Below are 22,084 nucleotides of genomic sequence, written 5' to 3'. Positions count from 1 at the left end.
AAGAACCGAAAAACGATATAAGAATTGGTGTGTGCGTGTGTGTGTGTGTTTGTGTGTGCGTGTGTGTGTGCGTGTGTGTGTGTGTGTGTGTGTGTGTGTGTGTGCAGTGGAAGCTGAATGGGTTGGGTTTCCTTCAGATCAGGTCAGTTCAGAGTTATGTAACTTATCAAACAGGATGAAGAGGTCTGAAATACCTTCTTGAATTATCCCTACCTTTTTACACATATTGTTCTGTGGAACAAACTTCACCTGTTTGACGTTTATGTTGGTTTAGACAAGCTATTAGAAATATTTTAAAAATTCCCTTTGGTGTGGTAGACACTCACACCGGATCATCAGCAACATCAGCAGGGAGACTACACCTTCTGAGAGAGCCTCCTGTGTGAACACCCAGCATCTTCAGAGTACATCCTCATGTCCACTTCAGGTTCCCTAATACCCACAGAGCGCAGCCGCAAACAGGCATCCTCCCATGTCCCCGGCTCATCCGGTTCTGCTGCATTTAACCATGGCAGGGCTTCATTATAAATCCTATAGCGGTTTTGTGGCTTGAATCTTGAGCGGATTTAACCAGCCCGGCAGCTGGGCTGAATCAGCTGAGTTAATGCCTTTTGGTCCTTGTGTTTAATACATCTAGTTTTTGCATGCTTGTTGAGTTTCTCTGGCATGGACTTAAATTTAAAATATAATAGTTGTAATAGTTGCTTAAGCATATTTTATAATCAGAGTCAGACTCACTTTGATCACATGGTTTAAGGCGTACAAGGTCAGTACTGGTTACATTGTAAGACAGTATTAGAGTTTGTTAAATACAGTTCTAGTTATTTCCAAGTGTCAATGGTAATGTCAAACTATAGTTAAGCAAAAAAAAATATTTTGTAAAATTGATTTTATATAAAACCTGTAAAATACAGCCCAGGTTGAAATATTTTCAGACTGATCCTTTATGGCACCTGGGCCTGAATGTTCAGGATCATGGTCTATGCATTAAAAGGAGATCATGTAGGAAAGAATAGATGTTTGTCTTCATTAGACTGCACACAAACTTGAGCTCCATCCATACTCACTCTCACCGCTGTTTGTGTCTTTCTAGATGAAGATGCATCCAACGTGCAGATCATGTGCGCCTGGTGCCAGAAGGTCGGCGTCAAACGCTATTCTCTGAGCATGGGGAGTGAGCTGAAGAGCTTCTGCAGCGAGAAGTGCTTCGCCGCGTGCCGCAGAGCCTATTTTAAGAGAAACAAGGTAATATTCCTTCCTTATAGTCAGCTGGACGTTCTGATACAACATCTTTGAGAGAGTTTGCAGATACAGTATGTCACAAAAGTCCTGGCAACTAGATGTGATCATCATCAGTGAGTCCCAGGGGGAGAATGTGAAATTTAAAATGCAAAAAACAAGCATGAAAAAAAATCTATATATGGTCATAAATCCTGTAAGTGTGAAATTTATCATTACCACGTGAAGAATGATCGTTGAAAATGTTAATGCTAATGTTACAGTGTTCATCAGCTGAAAAGCTGAAAAATTTAAAGGAATAGTTTGGCAGTTTGGGAAATACATTTATTCGCTTTATTTTCAAGAGTTAAATGAAAAGATTCATACTACTTACTGTGCGTTAAGTAGGCAGCTTGAGTTGGCGGGGTTAGCATTGAGTTAGCATAAAGGCATCAAAAATCCACCCAGCAACACCTTTAAAGTTAATTTGGCATAACTCACAACAGTAATGTAAAACAGTATGAACAGTAATTGTTTTACAGGAAGTTAAATAAACGTATTTCCCAAAATGGCACACTATTTCTTTCAGTTTAGCTGAATGAACAACTTGCGGCTAGCTGCTCATGGTGAAAAAGTAAAATGCTTGTAGTGAACATGAGAATTTAATGTAAGGTATAGAAAATGCATTCTGCCACCCTGTCAGCGCTCCTTTTCAATTTGCTGTTTTAGGAATTATCTGCTGTCTCTAGTCAAACCTTCTTCATAATTGTAATCCTTTTTGGAGGGAAGACAATGTTAATGTGACTTGGTTTTTGAGACACTCATGTTAACAAAACCTCATCAGGCTCAAAGGTCAAAGACCCAATAATAATACATTATGTCCAAATTTGGCATACACAGTAAACTCCTGTCTCTAGCATTGTTACAGCGTAGTAGCTTGAGAGGTCTTAGTTCATATCAGGGAGAACAAGCTGTTTTTGTGCTAAGTATGTGCTAGCTAAGAAGGAATTTTAGCAAAACAGTCAATCTTAATGTTAACACACAACTGCTAGCTACCTACTATGTAAACCTTAGCTAATACCTATCCTTACTAATTGGTAGACTGTTAGCTAACGTGATGCAATGGTGCACTAGCTAAGATGCTAATAATATTTATGCACAAAACTGGTCATTTTAGATCGCAGTGTTCTTCTTTGTGTGTAAAAACATACAGATAAGCTATGTCTAATCAGTGGAAGAGCACAGTTCAGAGGTGCGTTTGCTGTATCTTTATTACCGCCAAGCGCAGGGAGCCTCTAATATGGCTGCCAGAAAACGCTCCAGCCTGTGGTGAGCTCTTTATAAGCACGCAGTTTATTCTGCTTCTGTCAGAGCTGAATGAAGCTTTTTATGACATTTTGACAGTCTTTATACTGTGAGCAGGAGCTTTATCTGCTGTAACTTCAGCACTTACTCTATTACGCTTAATTCTGACTCGAGACACCAAAAGGTCATTTTAACTAAAAATCTTGTTTAAAGATGTCAACTTTAAAACCTTCTCATTACTTTTTCAGGTTTGGCTTGAATACAAAATGCGCAATGCATAATACATTACACCAGAAACCATTAAGAATAAAAAATGGATTTTACTACAAAAACACCTTCAGGCTATCAGCGCCGGAACGACTTGGTCAGATCGGCGCATCAAACGCGAGACAGCGAACATCAAAGTTGTTATTGTGTTCTCATTCCCTCCTGATGACTGTAGTTAAACAATGTCCTTTCTGTCTTGTATCAAAGCTGGGATATGTAAGGAACTCCGCTGTGAGTATGATGTGTTTTACTCTCCTGCTTGTCTGTCCTGAAGTCAGTTATTCATCTTAACATAATCACTTTTCCAAGCACTGCACTGGACCAGGAACAGGATAGGGGTGCACTTAGAGTATGTCTTCATTTCAAATAGTGATATCCAGTTTCTTTTGTTTTCTGACACTTTTTCCCAAAGCATGAGAATCAAGCTGAGTCTACTGTACTGTTGCCCATACTGCTGTGTATGTTTTTCATTTTCTACCTTGACATTTGAGCTCATTTACCCTCGCAAGGTTAAGTTTGTAGTTTCCATCGTACTTAATGTTTAAATGATGATAAATGATCTGTCTGCTCCTGATGATGATGAGAAGACTCTGACATGCTCAGACCTCATGGGAGCGTGTGACAGTTGCAGGAGCTTCATGTGAGATCAGATCAGAACGCAGCTTTTGAACTGGTTTTATTTTGTTCTCCGAGCACCAGAGGAGGTCACAATGGAGTTAATACAGCTCTATGCCATTTGACACACAACTAAGTTGACAAGGCAGTTTCAAATCAATCTGAGATCAATCAGAGAGGCTGTAAACATGAGATCAAATGTAAAGCTGCTATGAATCCACTGGTCTTGTCTACCATTAAACAGTCATAAAAAAGTGTTCATTTAAAGTTTATATAGTGCAGACATCAGGGTCGCTGAAAAGATTTCCTTTACTCTAACCTTTATTGTTATACAGCATGTTTTACGACTTCAGTTCCGAAGATTTTAATTTTATATTTAATTCAATAAAGTACAAAGACAAGATATTTCATGTTCAAACTGACAAACATCATTTGTTTTTTGTGAAAACACACTCCTACAGCATGTTCCAAAACACCACTGTGTTACTTCACCTTTTAGTTTAACAACACTCAGTATGTGTTTGGCAACTGAGCAACACGAATTGTTGTATTTTCTCATTCTGATATGCTTCACGACTTCAGATGCTCAATAGCAAGAAGTGTGAAATGTGGTTTGGCATTGCCTCGCTGGAATATGCAGAACGTCCCAGACAAACACGTTGTCTGGTAGCATATGTTGCTGCAAAACCTGTATGTACCTTTCAGCATTAATGGAGCCTTCACAGATGTGCAAGTTACCCATGCCATGAACACTAACACACCCCCATACCATCAGACATGCTGGCTTTTAACGTAACAATCTGATTGGCCCTTTTCCTCTTGTGTGTGGAGGACTCATCAGATTACAGCACACTTTTCCACTTTGCATCAGTCTATCTCAGGTACCTTGGGTAGATAGATAGATTTCAAAAGGCAAAATCCCCAAATTCCTTGCAATTATGAAATGTTTAATACGACTATTTGCCCACGCAGTGTTTCACAAGGTGGTGAACCTCTCCTCTCCCCCATCACCCAATCATGATACTATCACCTGTTACCAATCAACCTGTTTACCTGTGGAATGATCCAAACAGGTGTTTTTGGAGCGTTCCACAACTTTCCCAGTCTTTAGCTGCAAAAATCAATGAAGCTGATGAGGTCAGACATTAAATATATTGTCTTTGTGCTGTTTTCAGTTGAGTACATGTCAGAAAGGATTAGCAAGTTATCACATTCTGTTTTATTTATGTTTGAACGGCTTCCCACCTTTTTTGAGTGGTGGTTGTATATAATTATAAGAAAAGTCCTGTACAGTACATTTATCGTTTAGTTCAGACATGACATCTGTTTTAAGTGTAATTAACTCTGCATTATGTTCTGACCTTATGACTGACATTTTTCGTCGATAGTGGAGGTGGAATATATTTTGATGGCATTTAAGGTACACGGAGGTGTGGTGAGAAAATAGCATGAAAGCTACAAAGATAGAGCAATACTCTTTCCAGTTCTCTGTGCTCTCCCCATTAATCAGCCTCAGACTTTTGACAGAAATTTCAAAGCATGTTCTCTCACTGAAGTGACAGCTGCTGTAGAAAAGTCTGATTTTCAAAGTGACAGGCTGGATCATATCAATCCTCGAGAAAATCTTTTACCTCAAGAGCTCCGACACACAGCGTCCCTGTGAACTTATAAACCAATAGTGTAAAAAAAAAACCTTAATAATTCCCATTTTTATTGTTTGATTATCATATTACTCATTAATGCAACATGTTAAAGTCAGCAATCAGTCCGCTACTTCAAACACACTTTGTTCAATTATTCAGTTGTTTGATACAATAAAATTTGATCACAGGCTCTACTTCATGTTTTGCCTAATAAAGATCCACTGTTCAAAAACTAGTCTAGTAGCTTTTGCTCAAGAAAAACATTTCATTTAGTCCCACTGGCAGGTAAAAAGAAAGAGAAAAGATCCCTTCACTTTTAAAAAATCATAATTGAAAGTGATACTTTGGAATAATTACTGTAAACAAATAAAATCAGGATGATTGAGCCTCTTGCAAATTAAGGACATATTATGCATCTTGCTAGCTCACAAGCTACTTATAGTGCAAACTTTGGCTTCTGCGTCACATCTTTATCTTCAATGGGCAAATGAAAATTGCAAGGCTTGGTCACCTGATGCTGTGGTGCTCCAGCTAAGACGCTAACAGACATAACGGAGATTAGTAAATGTTAAACTTGTCGTGTGGCAGCTTTAAGTTTTGAGCTACACACAGGAAGTTGAGTACCTTTATTGGAGCATCAATCTATTGGTCATCAATGTTTTTGCACAGAATTTGCGGACATCACACAAAATTTTCCAGAATTAACATCATTCGCATCCATACATTCCTGTTTGAGGGCGGGCAGCCTCGTGCTGGATGTTTCCGTCATCCATTAGCAGATGTTCACATCATCACAAACACAGGAAAGGCCTGCTCTGCCACAGCGGCTCAGATTCTATATTTTGTCTCGCTCTCGCACATTCATGCAGGCCATTTGTGTAAGCGATACCCACGTTTCTTTTCTCGTGCACCCACAAGGTTGGCCACAACAACACAGCCTGCAGGCTTTCTTTCTTTTTTTTCTATTTTTCCAACAGATAAAAAAAAATATTGTCATGGCTGAAAAAAGTATCTCATGTCTGCGTGTGCTTGGGATAGGGGAGAGGAGACGTGGCGGAGGAGGAGGTGGGGGGGTGCAGGGGGTGGGTAACGGCTCTGGCATTATGTTGCATGAAATATCTTCAGCTGCCTCATCCATGAAACCCAATCCCCTCCTCGGGTGACTATGGTTGCTACTTTCTCACATTTCTGCATAACCCTGTATTATGTAGTGTGTGTTTGCGTGTGGCGAAAAATGATCGATAGCTTAACTCGGGCTAATCACTTATGTACCTGTCTACTGTACGCCTCGAGCTTCTGGATTAGTTTGTATGGAAGGTGCTGCCTCCTTGCCGCTCACACTACTCAATTATTCTGTCTTTCACCTCCATCTGCCTGCTCACTTTCTTTCTCTTTGTCACTGTCCACTGTTGGATTCAGAGACGTAGCGTTTTGTTCTGCTCTGCAGCTAATGCTGGTTTGCATGGTGTGCACTGCAAAAGCCAGTTTGAGTGGAAAGCTACTAACTGGAGGGAAAGTTCACTGAGCATTGACTTGCTACGACCTGGGATAGACTGGGGGATTAAAGCGAATGAAATTAAATTTTAAGGGTGGAGATTTGCTTTCAGCCGTAGGTAGAAGCTGCTCAACTGTCGCGCTTTTACATGCAGCCTTTTGGCGTCTCAATCTAACTTACACCTACACATACGCTGATAAACATGCTTGCTCTTTGGATACAATGCCGAGATTAAGTTAGGCAATTAGCAGTGATGAATTACCCTCTGCGGGTGTGACGCATGGCGGCACAAAGATGTAGGTGAAAGGAGGCTTTGCTCTTTCGTTGAGTCGGTCAGCCGCGCGTTCCACATGTCGTCCACATGCCGCTTAGAGTTGGATTTTAAATGCTTCATGCAGGAGTTTGTTGCTGCAACATCGATTGTGATGAAATGATGCTCGTTGCTGTTGCAACCAACACCAACAATCTGCTTTTCTCTGCAGTTTGGTGTGAGTTCACGAGTTTTTGGGCTTGAATTCCTGCGAAAAAAATACCTACTGCTTGATTGTAGACTGGTATATTGTGGTTGAAAAGCAGCTAGAAGGAGGACTAATTCAAAGTCCTGTTAAAAAAGAAGCCAATAGTGGCTCATCATGTGTAATCAGTTGGGTGATTTATCATATTTCTTCATGCAAAATTAAAAACAGAGATCACATTGTTATTTTATTTATAGTGTGTAATTATCTCTCTGTATCTTTGTACATCATGCAAATTAACATATGCCCCATGTCTTCTGCTTCCACAACATTCAGGAAAGCATTATGCAGGTAGCGTGGAGACTCCAGCTTGTGTTTTACAGGTCGTTTCTGCCGCAGCGCAGGGCTTTTTGTTCACACCATGAAATTCCCCCCCGGAGACCCCAGACCTCCATCAGTGTCTTTCCCTGGGAGCTCCCTCCAGGCGCGAGGGGGCAGAGTGCCGCTTCATGTCAGCCCAGAAATGTCACATCACCTCAAACACACACACACACACACACACAAATGTCTCCTCCACACACAGCCCGGTGGTTACCGCCCTGCTCCTGAACACTCCACAATTTACTTTGCATCTCCATCAGCTGCCAAGGAGGGCACGCACACACAATGAATAAGAGAAAAGAGGGTGTGTGTGTGTGTGTGTAGCTCTGTCTTGTATATATATGGATGTAGCTGCGTGTGGAAATTTTGTGTGTGTGATGAAGTGTATAATGTGTCTGCATATTGCAGCTCAGGCTCACTGCTGGTTAGGAAGCCTTGAGGCCTGCCTGACACAGCTTCAGGGCACAGAGAGGAAGGTGATTATCTCATAGCTGCCAGCCATTCAGCTCAAATAAAGACAAAAGTAACTCGGGCTAACTAGGCGCAGAGATTGTAAAAGTGGAGCCTCACACATGAACTTGCATGCTTTTGTGTCTTTTCTTAAACTTGTCGGGACGATAAACTACACTCAAAAAGTGCAGTAGAGAATGTGCTGCATTTTTAGATTTGCAGGCACACCCGATATTGGACATTTCAGGTGTGTTGTGACGATGACCTTCAGGAAACGTGTAGTCCTTGCAACCTTGTGAAGTTCCAAGAATAACTCAGCGTTTCAAAAGCCACCATCACGATGTCAAGAAGATGTTGTTGCAGAATGAGTTATATTAAGAATAGCATTTGCGACACCCTTTAAAAAAGGTATTTAGTACAAGGAAATTGCCCTGCGTCATTTTTCCTGCAATAAAAACTAAATTTAGACATGATGCCACAGCAATATGCTCAAATATTTCTACACAGATCTACATGTTGCTGTAAAGAGAGCTTACAAAGCAGCTAAATTCTTCTTCTTTTTTTTTTTTTGAATAACTGAAGCTGTTATTGCAAAATTTACTATTCTTCTATTGGCCCATAAAGCACCGCCACCTTGTAAAGAAAGCCCTTGTAAAACCATCGTTTTTGTGTGTGTGCTCCCTCAGTTAAAGTGCAAAGATCATGGCCTCGGTAATCTTAGAATATTCCTGTGCATGTGTGTGAAAATCTCCATGGTACACTGCAAACAGAGTTGAGCTGGTGTTGGGATGGCTTTTCAAAACATGAAAAGTACAGACAAGCTTGTCTCTCTATTTTTCTTTTTTTTTCTTTCTTTGTGGAAGGGTGCGTTTTCTTGCCTGTCACACGCGCAGCGCCAGAACTGCACCTTCATTTCAGGATTTGGGCTGAGCTCCGCCGAGCTCGTCTGTGTTTGCCTTTGGATTTGGAAAGCCTGCCTACGAGCGGCTTTCTTTGAGAAGCGCAGCTCTCTTGGCAGGTGACGGGCACACACACCTGGACGTGTATTCGTGCCCAGATGGAAGCTTGCGTGGCGGCAGCTGGTGTGGCGTCCCCTCAGGACGCTGGAGTCGACAGAGGGGAGCTCGGCGGCCGGTGTCCTGCTCTGTCGTTCTTGTAAGGAACTTCAGCCGGGTGGCAGCAGTGTGTGGGTGTGCAGTGTTCTGGCATGAGCAGCAGCAATAAGGAAAAAAAAAACACCTTTAAACATAAGAACACAACTGGCACTGAATCTATCTATCTATCTATCTATCTATCTATCTATCTATCTATCTATCTATCTATCTATCTATCTATCTATCTATCTATCTATCTATCTATCTATCTGTCTGTCTATCTGTCTGTCTATCTGTCTGTCTATCTGTCAGTCTATCTAAATCCATCTTCTTTATCTGTGTGTGGCACCCTGTGTGCGCCTCACGCCTCGTTCACAGTGCCAACACCTCATTAGTACAATATGCAAATGAACTGGCACAGAGCCAGAGGGTCAGAGCACAAACTGGAGACAGAATAATAGCACAATGGTGCATCTTTGTGTGTGTGTGTATCCACAAATGCCTGCCCAGATCCCTGTGTATGTTTATGTGTGTTTACCTGTGCGCCCGTGCCCGTTCTGAGGAGACATGGCGCATATGTGTGTGTGTGTGAAAAAATCGTTGACATGGCTCAGTCCACGCCTACTGTTCTTTTAGCGCACTGGCAGCTTCTATATAACCGTGACCCTGTAATCTCTGGTTTTGTTTTCTGCAACCTTTGGTGACAAGGTGAAAAGTCTCCCCTGTTCCTCTGTAAAATGTCAGTGCTGAACACCGTTTTCTGTCAGATTCTTACGCCGCATCCTCTCCCGTACAAATAACAGCACTCCGCATGAGACACAAGGCCGTGATATCTGATTTATGTCATGCTTGGAGTGGGAAGCTCTACCTGGAGGTGAGGGAAGCAGATGGAAGCAGAGGCAAACTCAATCAGTCTTTGGACGAAAAACGTATTAATGTAAAAGAGACACCAGAATTGCCCTTTGGTAGCATGGAGAGATGAACAGAGCTGGAGGCCAAATTACCCATGACAAATCAAAGGTTGCAGCGAGCAATTTAAACGGAACATGATATGAAAGAGAGCTGCACAGGCCAGTAGCTCACCTGTCAACGGCACAGGCTCTGGATGAAATGTCAGCTTGCGGGCTGCAGGCGGCATGATGAACATGTATAATTGAGGTTAAATCTCCCTTTCTGATAACGGAGGCTCAGCGCCCAGTGGCTGCGAGATATGAACCGCTTTGTTCACGCTGCGATCTATATTATGTAAAAGTGCATTTCATTTAATGGAACACAATGGAGCGCTTTGGCGTTGTGCCAGGCGAAGCTTCTCCGATAACTTCTTTGTGACAAAATTGCCCACACCTGGCCTAACAGCACTGACTGCCTCAGTTCTCACACTGCGCATAATGAATGAGTCACAGAGTGCAGGAGAAGGTGGCTCCTGTTCCAGCTGCTATGAATGTTTAAAGGAGTTTTGTATTGTAATATTACAGCATGGGAAATTAAATTGACAGCAGCGACTATTTGAGCAAATTAAGCACATTGTCTGACTTGACCTAAAATAATTGTTATTTCTCTTTGATCTATTTGTTGCAGATTTTCACAATATACAAAATGCAAACGGAGCACTGTATCCAGTCTAACCCCAAGAGTCCAACCTGTCCATCCACCCACCAGACCCGTACCACTAAATTAAAGTCATTTTACACACTTTCCAAATTATGCAATTTTTTTCCTACAAGAATATCAACAAATATTGACCATTAACACGCAACACATTGTTAGCAAGGCCGAAACTGCCAAATATTGTTTGCTAATGTTAGCAATCAATCAAGGTATTTCATGTTTTTGCAACAATTACAGTTCATCTCCAAGTCAGCCAGCTCTAAATGCTACAGATAGACTTGAGTCCTTTTCGCAAAATGAAGCAAGACAGCATGAACCAACAGCGTGATGTTATCCCTGCTAATTACCCAGAAACTTACCGACTTTCTAATCTATAACTATCTGATATAAAATCATTTTCTTCATTCTGCTGTGTATTAAATATGAATTTACAGTGTTTTGCCCGAATATTCTAGCCATGTTTGCTGTGGCCATGAACAGCTTCCTCTTGGTTTGAAGTGTCTGATGTGGAGCAGTGGTCTGCTGTGTGAAGCAGCAGCGGTTCTTAGAAATACTCAAAATGTGTCCATTGTCCGGATAATATTCCACCAAGCCGGGTAAAAACTCTGTTATTCGCTGTGAGCTTTTATCACTCTGAAACGCGGATAAGCTTGCTATACTTTTTCCATTGCAGTTATCAGTGAGGAAGAAAAATCAGATGCTTGATCTCTTGTTACATTTTATTTATTCTGTATGTTCATTTAACTGCATGAAGGAACTGCTAACAATAGCTAACTTTATGGCTCAGCTCATGGAGGCATGGCCCGGCACACTCACCCACACAGGCACTTTCACTCACCCCGGACTGGTTACGCTTTTACTCAGGACAGCGGTGGCGTGGACTGCATCTGATCGACATCTCGCTCTTAGCTTCATTAGCTTCGCTGCACCGGTTAGGGTGGGAGAACCTCCACCTTTAATTGTAATTTTGCAGAGATGTCTTGTTGTTCAGACTCTAAAAAATGAAATTCTTGGAACGATGTGTGAACACAAAGGTTTTTAGTTTCTTCATGTTAGTGTAGAATGATCTTTAATAATTTTTTTTCCATTTAAAGTTTCATTTCGCCTTTTTATCTGAACTAAATGTGCATTTGAAGGAGCACACGCTGCTGTGGTGGTAGGCAGCACTTTGAATGTCTGAACCAAATGCCTTGCAGACTCTTCAACCATGCACATGCATGCATACGCCTTCACACACTGTTTTGTTGCAGAGAATCCTGTGGATTGGTTTGTCCGCAAACCAATGACTGTTCACCCATGTTGCAGTCACCATTTCTGTTCATCTTTCTCAGTGTTGTTTTCCATTTCTGAGTTTCCTTGTTGCCTCTGTTCACCTGTTTATTTTGTCCATTCGTAAAAAGAAGCCATTATTTCTCCCCCCCAGGCGAGAGACGACGATGGCCTCGGTGGGAAATTACCCCAGCACAGCTTTACTCAGGACACGCCCAGGCTTGTCTTCAAGACAAACAGCGATGTGCTTGTAAGGACCATAACCATTTACCCACCAGATAGAGTTTAAGCTTGATGGCTACTGCACAAATATGTTTTGATGTTGTTTTTTTGTTAAAAGTGTGTAATTTTCAAGTCATTTTTTTCCTGACATGTCAATGGCCCGATTCATATTTGGGCATTACTGTAAAAGCATCAACCACTAGATTCAGCACAAAAGGCGCAGCATGAAAATAAGAGCCAGTAAACACTCATGACGTAGAGTTTGCATACATTTAAGTTTGAGCTTTTCATAACTTTTTTCATGCGTAATCATTTGCTTTGCTCATTTTGTTTATACATCACATTCAGTGACTTCTGTTGAGCATTTGGAGGAAGTGTCTGACGAATGTTCTCATCCAGAATTAAAGTAGGTATATTATTGCAATGATAACACATTTATGGCAAAACTAAGGTGAATAGCGTGGATTTACTTCTTTACTTTGAGAATTGTGATAACTTTTGTACACTCACAGTTTAGTGGAAGAAACCAGTTTGGTAGACCCTTCATCACAACAAAAACACAAAGAAATATATGCCACCAATATGCAGCTAATGTGCATTTAAAGGAACATTCAAGTTTATTGCAAGCTGGGTCTTATTTTCATAGTTTTAACCATCATTTCTATGATATTCTATGTGTCCAATAAGAATACTGTACTCACCAAATGAATAGCTGCGGCAGCATCACTAACAAGAATTGACATGGGGCAATGGATATTCAGTTTTAAATAATGTAGTTAAGATAATCTGTTTGAACAGACAAAAGACTTTGGTGAGTACAGTGTTATCCGATCCAAGTGCTAAAAGACCAAAACTCTTCCTTTAATGCCATAGTTTGACATTTTAGGAATGGTGTTATTGCCTTTTTGCTGAGAAATGAGAAAATCAATACCACTCGTATATCTGAGCTGACTAGTAGAAAAATCTGCCAAACAGCACCTTGTTTTTAACAAAAACCAAAGTGTAAATATGACAAGTCTTGTCTCTGTGAGGTTTCCAGACAACCAGCGTAGACTCCAGGAAGTAACTGCTCCCAACCAAGAAATAGAGCAGCACCCAATCCTTCCTAAAACCCCAGCATATTGTTTTTATTCTTTGTTTTCTGTCTTGATTAAACAGAGGAGTTATCAGGTGTTTATAGGTGAGCTTTAGAGGCGTGGTAAGCAGATTTGGTTACTTTTGGAAAGGCTAGCTGTTTCCCTGTTTCCACTCTCTACACTAAAAAACGCTACTCAGCAGAGTGGTGCTGATCTTCTTATCTAACCCTCAGCAAAAACGAATAACCATATTACCCAAAAATATATTAAACTTTTGCTTTAAACAACGGTGTCCCACGTGGAAAAGCCGGCCCGTACCAGGCAGCCACACGCAAACAGAGACATCTCATCTCAGACAGGTCCAGTCTGCTGCAGTGACATTCAAACACAATCCACCAGGTCTGTCTCATCATTCTTGCAGCTGGAGATATTTTACTCACTGTGCGTGCGTGAGCGTGTGCTGTGAAATATAGCGCCATTGAGGTTCACCTGGCCAAGTGAGAATGGCCTTTGTATGTCACATCTATAATGAGCGATGGTGATGGCTGGCTGTGATAAGACAGGCCTCGCAGGGAGTGTAGTTCTGGTCATCCGTGGCTTTTATCTGCTGTTTAAATTCTCCACGCTCCATTCACACAGACTAGCCAATATACAGTAAGACACTGGGAAAGGGTGTGAGCCAGATATGTCTCTCCTGTTGTAAGCCAGGTAATTTTCATGAAGGGTATTTCAATAAATGAGGCCACTGTAAACTGATATTTTGGCTAATCATAGTAACAGGTCCACGTGTTGCAGATGGTCTGTTAAGCGCTGCCAAACTTTAATTTTCTTGTGCAAACTTTAGCGGAAGCTTTATTCTGTTTTCTTTTCCCAGTGAACCAGGTGCTTTATGATGGCAGTCTCTTGCGACATAATCTAGTTTTTGGACTGAATCCACAATGCAGCAAGCACCGTGTTTCTGTGTGCTGTCTTCACATCGCCGGTGGATGCGAATTGTCGTGAGCGGAGACTTTGCTGCAGAGTGAGAGACGACTCAACCAAAGCAACCGAGCAACTGGCTGGCTTCAGGCACCTGGTTCATTTTCATGGCTTTAATCCTTGTGTTTTGCACTATGTGATTATACCAGCAATCTGAGAAGTGCCAAAAGCATCACGTATCAACCTTAACAGGGGGATATACAAGCCTGTCCCTTTATGCACTTTTTGCTGCTTAACCCTCTTCATTCTTAGAAACCTCTTCTTCCTACATGTAAAACCACTTCAGGCACTACAGCCTCTTACGAAACCTTACAATCTCTGCAGCGTCTGAAACCCTCCAGCCTCTTAACCCTCTGCAACCTCCTACTCTTCTTCCTCTTCATTATCTAAGCCCTCTGCACTCTCTTTTACATCTGCACACTCTTCCTCTTCTTCGCCACCTGAAACTTTCTCATCCTCCTCAGCAACCTGTTGGTCCGCAACCTACTCCTTCATCTCTGTGGCTGCAGCGATTTAATACTCTTCATCCAATCCCTTAACCCCTGAGACTGAAGAAACACCTTACCTAACTTGTTAATGTAAAGTAATTATACGCTAAAAGTAGCTGTTGCCTGATCTTGGGATTGATGAATGTCACTGGCCTCGTCACAGGGTCAGAGGGCGAGAGGAGGAAGAGAACGATCGACCGCTGAGGTGATTGCACTTGTTTGGAGGCACGATAATTGTTGTAATGCAAACGGTTAAACTGCATCACCAGCACTGGTTCGTTGGCCACGATGGAAATAAATGACCATAATTACGTTCAACTGCAAACATCTGTGTACAGAGTGGGGAGAGCGTGCGCAAGAGAGAGGGAAAAAAAGCACAACTCCATTAGCGTAATGTGCAGTGAAATTTCACTCACAGTGCAGAAAGTCGTTAAGTGCTCTCCATCTGTCTTTCTGAGTCAAGGAAAATTTCAGCACATTTATTATTTAGAATATCCTGGGCCTACCATTATCAAGCTCAAGTTGAGAGAGCACCTTTTTGACTTTTACTCAGTCATGGCTCATTGAATTAGCCAGGACTAAATGGCCACTTAAAACGTGTAGAATTAAAGGGACTGATAGGCTTAGCGGTTGCTATGTATCCCAGCCTCAGATCTGTTTTTGCTGTGGTCCCTTAAGCTCTCTAGCTGCTTGTCCTTAGCTCTTTTCATGTGTTTGTTTCAGAAATTCCTCCTGAATTGCATTCGGGCACGCTATCTCTCCTGAGTTAGGCTGCATAACCACTTTGAGCTTGTTACGAATGCACAACTGCAGCACATCTTTTCAAACTTTTGTCCTTTTTTACAGAGGCCTGTGCTTGATTCAGCCCACCTTGCACCAGACAACCTGATGTAAAACACATGATCTATGCAAAGAACCTGATGTTTTACATGTGTAGCAGCTGCAGGACAGCATGCAATGCGTTCTTTTGAAATCCTGGCCAGTGCTACAGTGCATCTGCCCAAACAGCCCATGTGAGTCCACTGTCTTTCAGCTGCTGCCAGACAGGATCCTGCCAAATAAACCAATGTTGCTATGCAGCGTGCAAAAGGAGTTTATCCACCTTCCGGTTCGCATCCCTCAACTTATTAACATTCAGCTTGGGGGCTTAAGGGTCTGTGTGATGGATGGATGTCGTTGAGGGGTCTGACAACTGATTAATGCCTTAATTATCTCCAGCGAGGACCTGCCACTCCTCCCAGAGCTGACAGAGTGAGCTGTGTGTGGCCTGACGAGTAACGCCGTGTTCAGGGCTCGCCCACTGCTATCTGCTTTACCAGGGTCACATTCATTTTCTTCCCAAAGAAAAATTTGCACTTTTTGTGCTGAAAAGGTGTACAACGGTGATGAAACAGTGCAGCAGGGTGTTTTGGGATCTTTGCCACTACGGTGAGCAAGAAAGACAAGTTTTCAGTTTAGCCTCCTTGTGTCTGGATCAAAGTCTGGTTTGCTCTCTGCATACAGCACAACATATGCTGAGAGATTTAATTTGAGACTGAACTGGCAAAACCGTGTCATTATCTTATTAGAAATGAAATTATTGGCTGTGACCACACTTTACAAATCCCACTGCGACCCTAAAAACTTGATCTGAGCTACAGGAATACATACAGAGCAATAATTGATTTGGATTAGTTAAAAACAAAGTTACAACAGAATTTCACAAGTGAGATATTGTAAATGCCATGAGGACATATGCTGCTGTCTCTCGCTATCAGAAAATCCAAACAAAAAAAACAATGACAGTTAATTGTTACATGTTTGGATATCAGTAAACATGTGGAATAGAAGGGAACAGCAAAAATGAATGCTTTCATAATCTACTCACGCCATGGCCAGGGCTGGAGTTTGTGTATTCACAGAACAGTTAGGTTTGATAGGTGGTGTTTGTAAATTGTGTTGTATTGTATTGTTAGACATTCATGTTATTCTGTCCAGACTTTATCTGTATATGTTGTTGGGCACAGTATTACTTTACCTTGTAATGCATTTTTGTGACACAGTGTCTATGTTCATATTTTTTTGCACTTTAAAAAGTTGGAGTGGAGAGCAAACAGTGCAGTGTTGCTCTGCCCATTTGCTGAAATCACAAAAAACTCCCTATGCACTCCTATTTCACAAAAAGATATAAGCCATGGCTGCATTGCATTCTGGTCTTTTGAGGCTACTGGAAGTGGATAAATAGATTTGCCACCGTAACATTGTTGAACATTGGTCTAAAATGGCAGCTTTGTGCTTTTCAAACAATGCTGTTTCCAACACAATGCAGTATATTTATAGACTGTCCTCTTTAAGACAATATGCATTTGTTGCTTTCCGTCACCACATGTATAAATGGAAATGGTTGTGCCCAAAAGAGCAAATCCCTTGTTAAAAATTCTGAAGGGAGCTCTTACGCTTAGATTTTAATTGACTGACACCAAAACCTCACACTTATCATTAATGTTTTAAATCAGTGAAACATTTTCAGTAATAATCAGCACTGCAGGCGTCGCCAAAATAGTCATATCATGTATGTTCAGCCAATTATCCAGAGAAATGAGACAATTACTAACATAGTAACTATTGTAATACAAGGTAAACACAGAAAGTTCTGCATGAAGATATTGCAGTAGTCACCTAACTTAAACCTGGTAGAGTAAAGTAAAGTAAATCATGACAGCAGTCAAGATGTCCTCTCAGATTATTGCTGATCTATGGAGTGGCCTGAAGTGCAGCTTCAGGACACTCCAAAGGTGAAACTTTCTCTGTGATTCAGTATTGATCAGTTCTTTAGGATAAACGTGATACTGTATCTTTCTAGCATTTTAACTGACTTAACTACAGTGCCTCTCCCCTAGTTGGCACGCACTTCAATGCCAAGTGTGTGTGAAGGCCATTTCAGGGAAATAATCTTTTTGTCTTGTCGTGTTTGGGGTGTCAGTTTCCCAAGGATCTATGGTTAAATGAGACTGTGAGTGTCTTTATTGCCAGCAGAAGGTTTAAATGGGCATTCCTTTTTAGGACAGACCGTTTAAGACAAAGTCACTTCAGTAGCACTCTGCAGCAGAATGCCATCAGGTGCACATTTACCTCTCAGTAAGGAAAACATATCAATTCAGACACATGCACAAACACACACGTAGATTACATAAATCAAATACATACAGGCAAGTGCAGTTATACAGACTTCAAAGTTAAGTGTCTGCTCTTGACAGATCTGTAAAAGTGTTTAGAAAAAGCATCAGTTTCCTTAAAAAGAATCTTTTTAAAATGTGTTTATCTCCAGATGGTTTGGAGGCTGAGCCTCTGCTTACTGGGGTACTTCAGAGAAGATTGTGTTGTATTTCATCAAAAACAAATTAGAAGTCTTTTGTATGCAGGGTGACAGGTGCTGATGCAGTGTGTGTGCTGTGTGTGTTTTTTGTTGCAGGTGTGTGACTGGTGCAAACATATTCGCCACACTAAGGAGTACCTGGACTTTGGTGCTGGTGAACGGAGGCTGCAGTTCTGCAGTGCCAAATGCCTGAACCAATATAAGATGGACATTTTCTACAAGGAGACTCAGGCCGCGCTGCCTGGAGCACTGTGCAACCCAGGACATGGAGCTGGTGGGGAGGGTAAGCTGGAGTGCAGTGGAGGGGTACAGCTCCTTACTCCTGAATCTTGGGGAACGCCGTTAACGGACCTCCGGCGTAAAGCCCCCTCACCAGGGGGGCCTTCCACCACCTCTGCTTTGGCCCCTTCCAGTTCTTCTGCCACCTCACCCTCGGACACTGCTGCTGTCTGCTCGCCATCCTCCTCCTCCTCAGCCAAGATCCCCACACCCAGACCCCACGAGAGCCCCACACTTCCCCCTCCACCTGTTCCCACTCTGCACCCACCTGTCGGGGTTCCCTCTGGTAGCCCTCCCATGGTGATGACACCCAGGGGACCTATGCCCCTGCCTCTGTTCATGGAGCATCAAATGATGCAGCACATGCGTCCTCCATTTCTTCGCCCCTCTCCCCACCCTGCAGGGCCAAATAGCCCCCTGTCAAACCCCATTATTCCTGGTATTGGTCCACCACCTCCCCCTAGGACCATTGGTCCAGCATCGAGCCCCATGCACAGGCCACTGCTATCTCCACATGTCCACCCCTCATCCAATCCCAACCCTGGCATGATGCCCCCCCACCCTGGTCTCCCCATGCCAGGTCTGCCCCCTTTCCCCCCAGTCAATATGATGCCCAATGGACGCATTCCTCTGCCCCCAATGATGAACTTTGGCATGCCATCCTTGGCCCCATTGGTTCCCCCACCAACTCTCTTGGTTCCTTACCCTGTCATTGTTCCCCTCCCAGTCCCCATCCCTATTCCAATCCCAATTCCCTTCAGTCCCAAAGCTTCCAGGGACCAGCCTGAGAGAAGTGGCTCTGCCCGCAGTGCTAAAGAGTCCTCCGAAGCTTCAGCTTCTGGACCCCACTCTCCAGGTACCTCTGGAGGTGACGGAGGTGAGCAGAAAGTGGAGCCATCTGGTACAGAGTGTCTCTCTCCTGTACACTCAGAGAGAAGCAGGATGGCGTTGGTGGACTTGACTGTGAAGGCAGAGGAGAGTTCGGGCAACCTAGGCCTAACCAGCGGCCCCGGACCGATGGAGGGAGTGATTGATCTAACCGTGGGCCATAGGTCATGCCAACAGCAGGTAATTCAGAGGATGCTACCTGGGGTCCAGGTCAAAGTAGAGGCTGAGGCTGAATCCAGATCTCCTCCAGCTGCTGGACTGGAGAGGGAAGGGAAAGGTAGTCATGATGGGGGTGAAGGGGCCCTCTCACAGGGCCTCCTCAGTGCTACAGAGCTGGAAGGGGCCTCACTCCCAAGCACACTGGAATCATCAGGCCCACCCTCCAGCAGCAGTAGCCCCTCTTGCAATGCCGATCCTCCAGTAAACCAGCTAAATCCCTGTGTCTCCAACATTGCCCCACCTACTTTACCCAGCACAGCACGGACCCAGCCCCAACTCCTGCCCCAGCTCCAAGCTAGCCCTGCTGCCCCGTGCAATGTCATAGTCAATGGTACGGGATGGCATTCCCTTCTCACCTCTGCCTTTGAGTCTTGCCCTGACCGAAGAGGAGAGAACGTTGCAGGAGAAGGAGAAGCAGAGGAGCAGCCAGCCAATGGTGAGCTGGAGCGTGAGGCACTGAAAGAGAACAATTGCTCGGTTGGAGACTGGGAGCCGGGGAAGCGGGGCCCAGTGCAAGATGAGATGGCGGACACAGTGGAGGGTAAGCCAGACCCTGACTCCAATTTGGAGGAGGGTGAGCACGCCTATGCCCTGCCACTGCTGTCTACCGGAGGCTGTGTGGTCATCCAGCCTGTGCCAAAGCCCGGCGCTGACAAGACGGCCATCCTATCCTGCTCCATCAGTGCCCCCTTATCAGCAGCCGGGAGCCCCGAGCTGGAGCCGCCGCTGAAGAGGAGGTGTCTGCGAATCCGCAATCAAAACAAATGAGGTGAGTTCACTTCAGTGTGCGCCCACAAACACTTGTATGCAGTTGCGTGCACTCTGTATTTAAGTATAACTTCACACAGATTTATTCAGTGACATTTTGTAATTCGCTGTGGGGTGCTCATCAAATAATCAGTCGGTTTTGATGTTTCAAATGTCTCTCACTCACTGGTGTATATCTATAACTATTTGAAATTATCTCCTTTACTTCAAAAGGGTTCTTTAACGAGTAGTTTACTATTCACACTGAGTCTTATCATCCTACAGTTCTGGCAACAGGGTTATTTCATGTTTTGTCCAGTGTGGCATGATGATTTTGAAATGGCACAGTAGGGCTGATCACTTCATCAGAATTTCACAATGTGATGCTTGATTCAAGGGTAGATGTAATGTGCCCTCACACAGACTCCATGGAAGAGGTCAAACAAGCGTCAACTGAATTATTATCTAAAAGGAATGTGAGTGCCTAAGCCTCAGCTCCACTGTGGCAGACGGTGTGCAGGTGATGTATTTGAACGCCACCTGGAGGGGCACTCACGGGGACTGACTTTTAAAAGCCTTTAAAAGGGTTAATGAACCAGGAGGGAATATGAAGCCCATTTTTGAAAAGATGAAATGATCAAGCGCCCCTTAAAAGGAGGTGTTGATACATCCAGGTATGGAAGGAGATATGCCAGGATTTCCCCAAGTCTCACACTCTGAGAACTTAGCAGCACAATTAAACTCGTCAGTTGCATCAAAATAATATCTTAAACTCGATATGAGATAGTCAAATGAATTATGGCAACAGTTAGATATCGTGCATGTGCATTTCTTTGTTTTGTTTAGATTGACATACATGGCTTGCTTGGCATCTGTCTTGCATTATCTAAAATTTACTTTGACTGGCAGATCTCCATGAGCCTCAGAATGGAAATGGGAAGTCTTTCATGACAATGGATTTATTCAGCACATTAATACAAATTTAATGATGCACTCCTTGAGTTGTTAATTAAATGAAATTGTATTCAAGAGCAATTGAAGGCCAATTCAAGTTGTGGTAACATGAGGCGAGTGCTCTGAATTAGACTAATTAATAACGACAAAAGATGAAAATCAAGCTCTATGCACCATTAGTACTGCTAAAAGCAGCTGAAATGAATCATGGACGTGATGGAGAAAATCCACCACAACCTTCAGATAGCTAAAGATACCCGAGAAGAGAGAATGAAAAAAATGTTTGCTTGTTGTTACCTTCTCCACTTATCTGCAATATCACAAGGAATTTATTGTAAAATATCTAAAACATTATGTAAAATTTATGTCACCAGAAAAGCAGATGCTGAATATTTTATTCTTTATTTGCCCAGAAGTGTCCTCAAGCTGATACTGATTGCATGTACTAAAGAGAGTAAACCACAAATTAGGAGACGCTGCTGAAAATCTGCATTCTCTCCAACACCTGCCCTGTTCTTGTGTGAGCCCTGCTGCTCTAACCCCCCCCCCCCCCCCCCCCCCCCCCCCCCATTCCCCCACTTACCTTTAAATTAAAGTTAGGGCTGCCTGTGGTGACTCAGTCTAATTCTCCTCCCACTCTGTTTCACAGATGGACGCTCTGAGGACCACAGTGCCATCAGTGACACTTACTTGTCCACCCCCCCACCTCCAAATCCCACCCCTCCCAAACACACCACCGCACACACGCACACACAAACAGTTTTCTCGTCCTCACTCATCGTCCAGTCTACCAGCACCACAAATCGCCTTCGACGACTGATGAGAGTCCAACCAAACATGTTGATGTGTATCATAGCAGAGCGGACAGGACTCCTTTTGTCCGTGTGACGGACGCTCTGACGGACTGACCCTCTTGATGTCATGGCCAGCAGGATCGCTTGACCTTTGAACTGCAGACTGTGTCCCTGCGACAGGAGGACTTTACCCCACTGCTTCTCTCCTCATTTAGAGACTCTCAGCCCACTCTGGCTCTTATAGCTCATCCACACTCCCCTATCAAAGCAAGTGCTCCCTGTCT

At 43.2% G+C, this 22,084-nt stretch overlaps 1 protein-coding gene across 1 annotated transcript in view; it reads left to right on the top strand.

Moving 5' to 3' along the window:
- The window catches only part of sobpa (sine oculis binding protein homolog (Drosophila) a), a 37,372-nt gene extending 15,546 nt beyond the window's left edge, over positions 1-21,826 (top strand). The window contains exons 4-8 of the mRNA XM_041954041.1: positions 1,094-1,245; positions 2,998-3,021; positions 11,955-12,050; positions 18,016-20,074; positions 21,656-21,826. Coding sequence (XP_041809975.1) covers positions 1,094-1,245; positions 2,998-3,021; positions 11,955-12,050; positions 18,016-20,073 — 2,330 coding nt within the window. The 3' untranslated portion in view covers position 20,074; positions 21,656-21,826. The remainder of the gene's footprint in view (positions 1-1,093; positions 1,246-2,997; positions 3,022-11,954; positions 12,051-18,015; positions 20,075-21,655) is intronic.
- Positions 21,827-22,084: the final 258 nt, after the last annotated feature.

Source organism: Chelmon rostratus, chromosome 15 (genome assembly GCF_017976325.1).
Source record: "Chelmon rostratus isolate fCheRos1 chromosome 15, fCheRos1.pri, whole genome shotgun sequence".
Lineage (NCBI taxonomy): Eukaryota > Metazoa > Chordata > Actinopteri > Chaetodontiformes > Chaetodontidae > Chelmon > Chelmon rostratus.
This window is presented reverse-complemented; position numbering and strand designations above follow the sequence as displayed.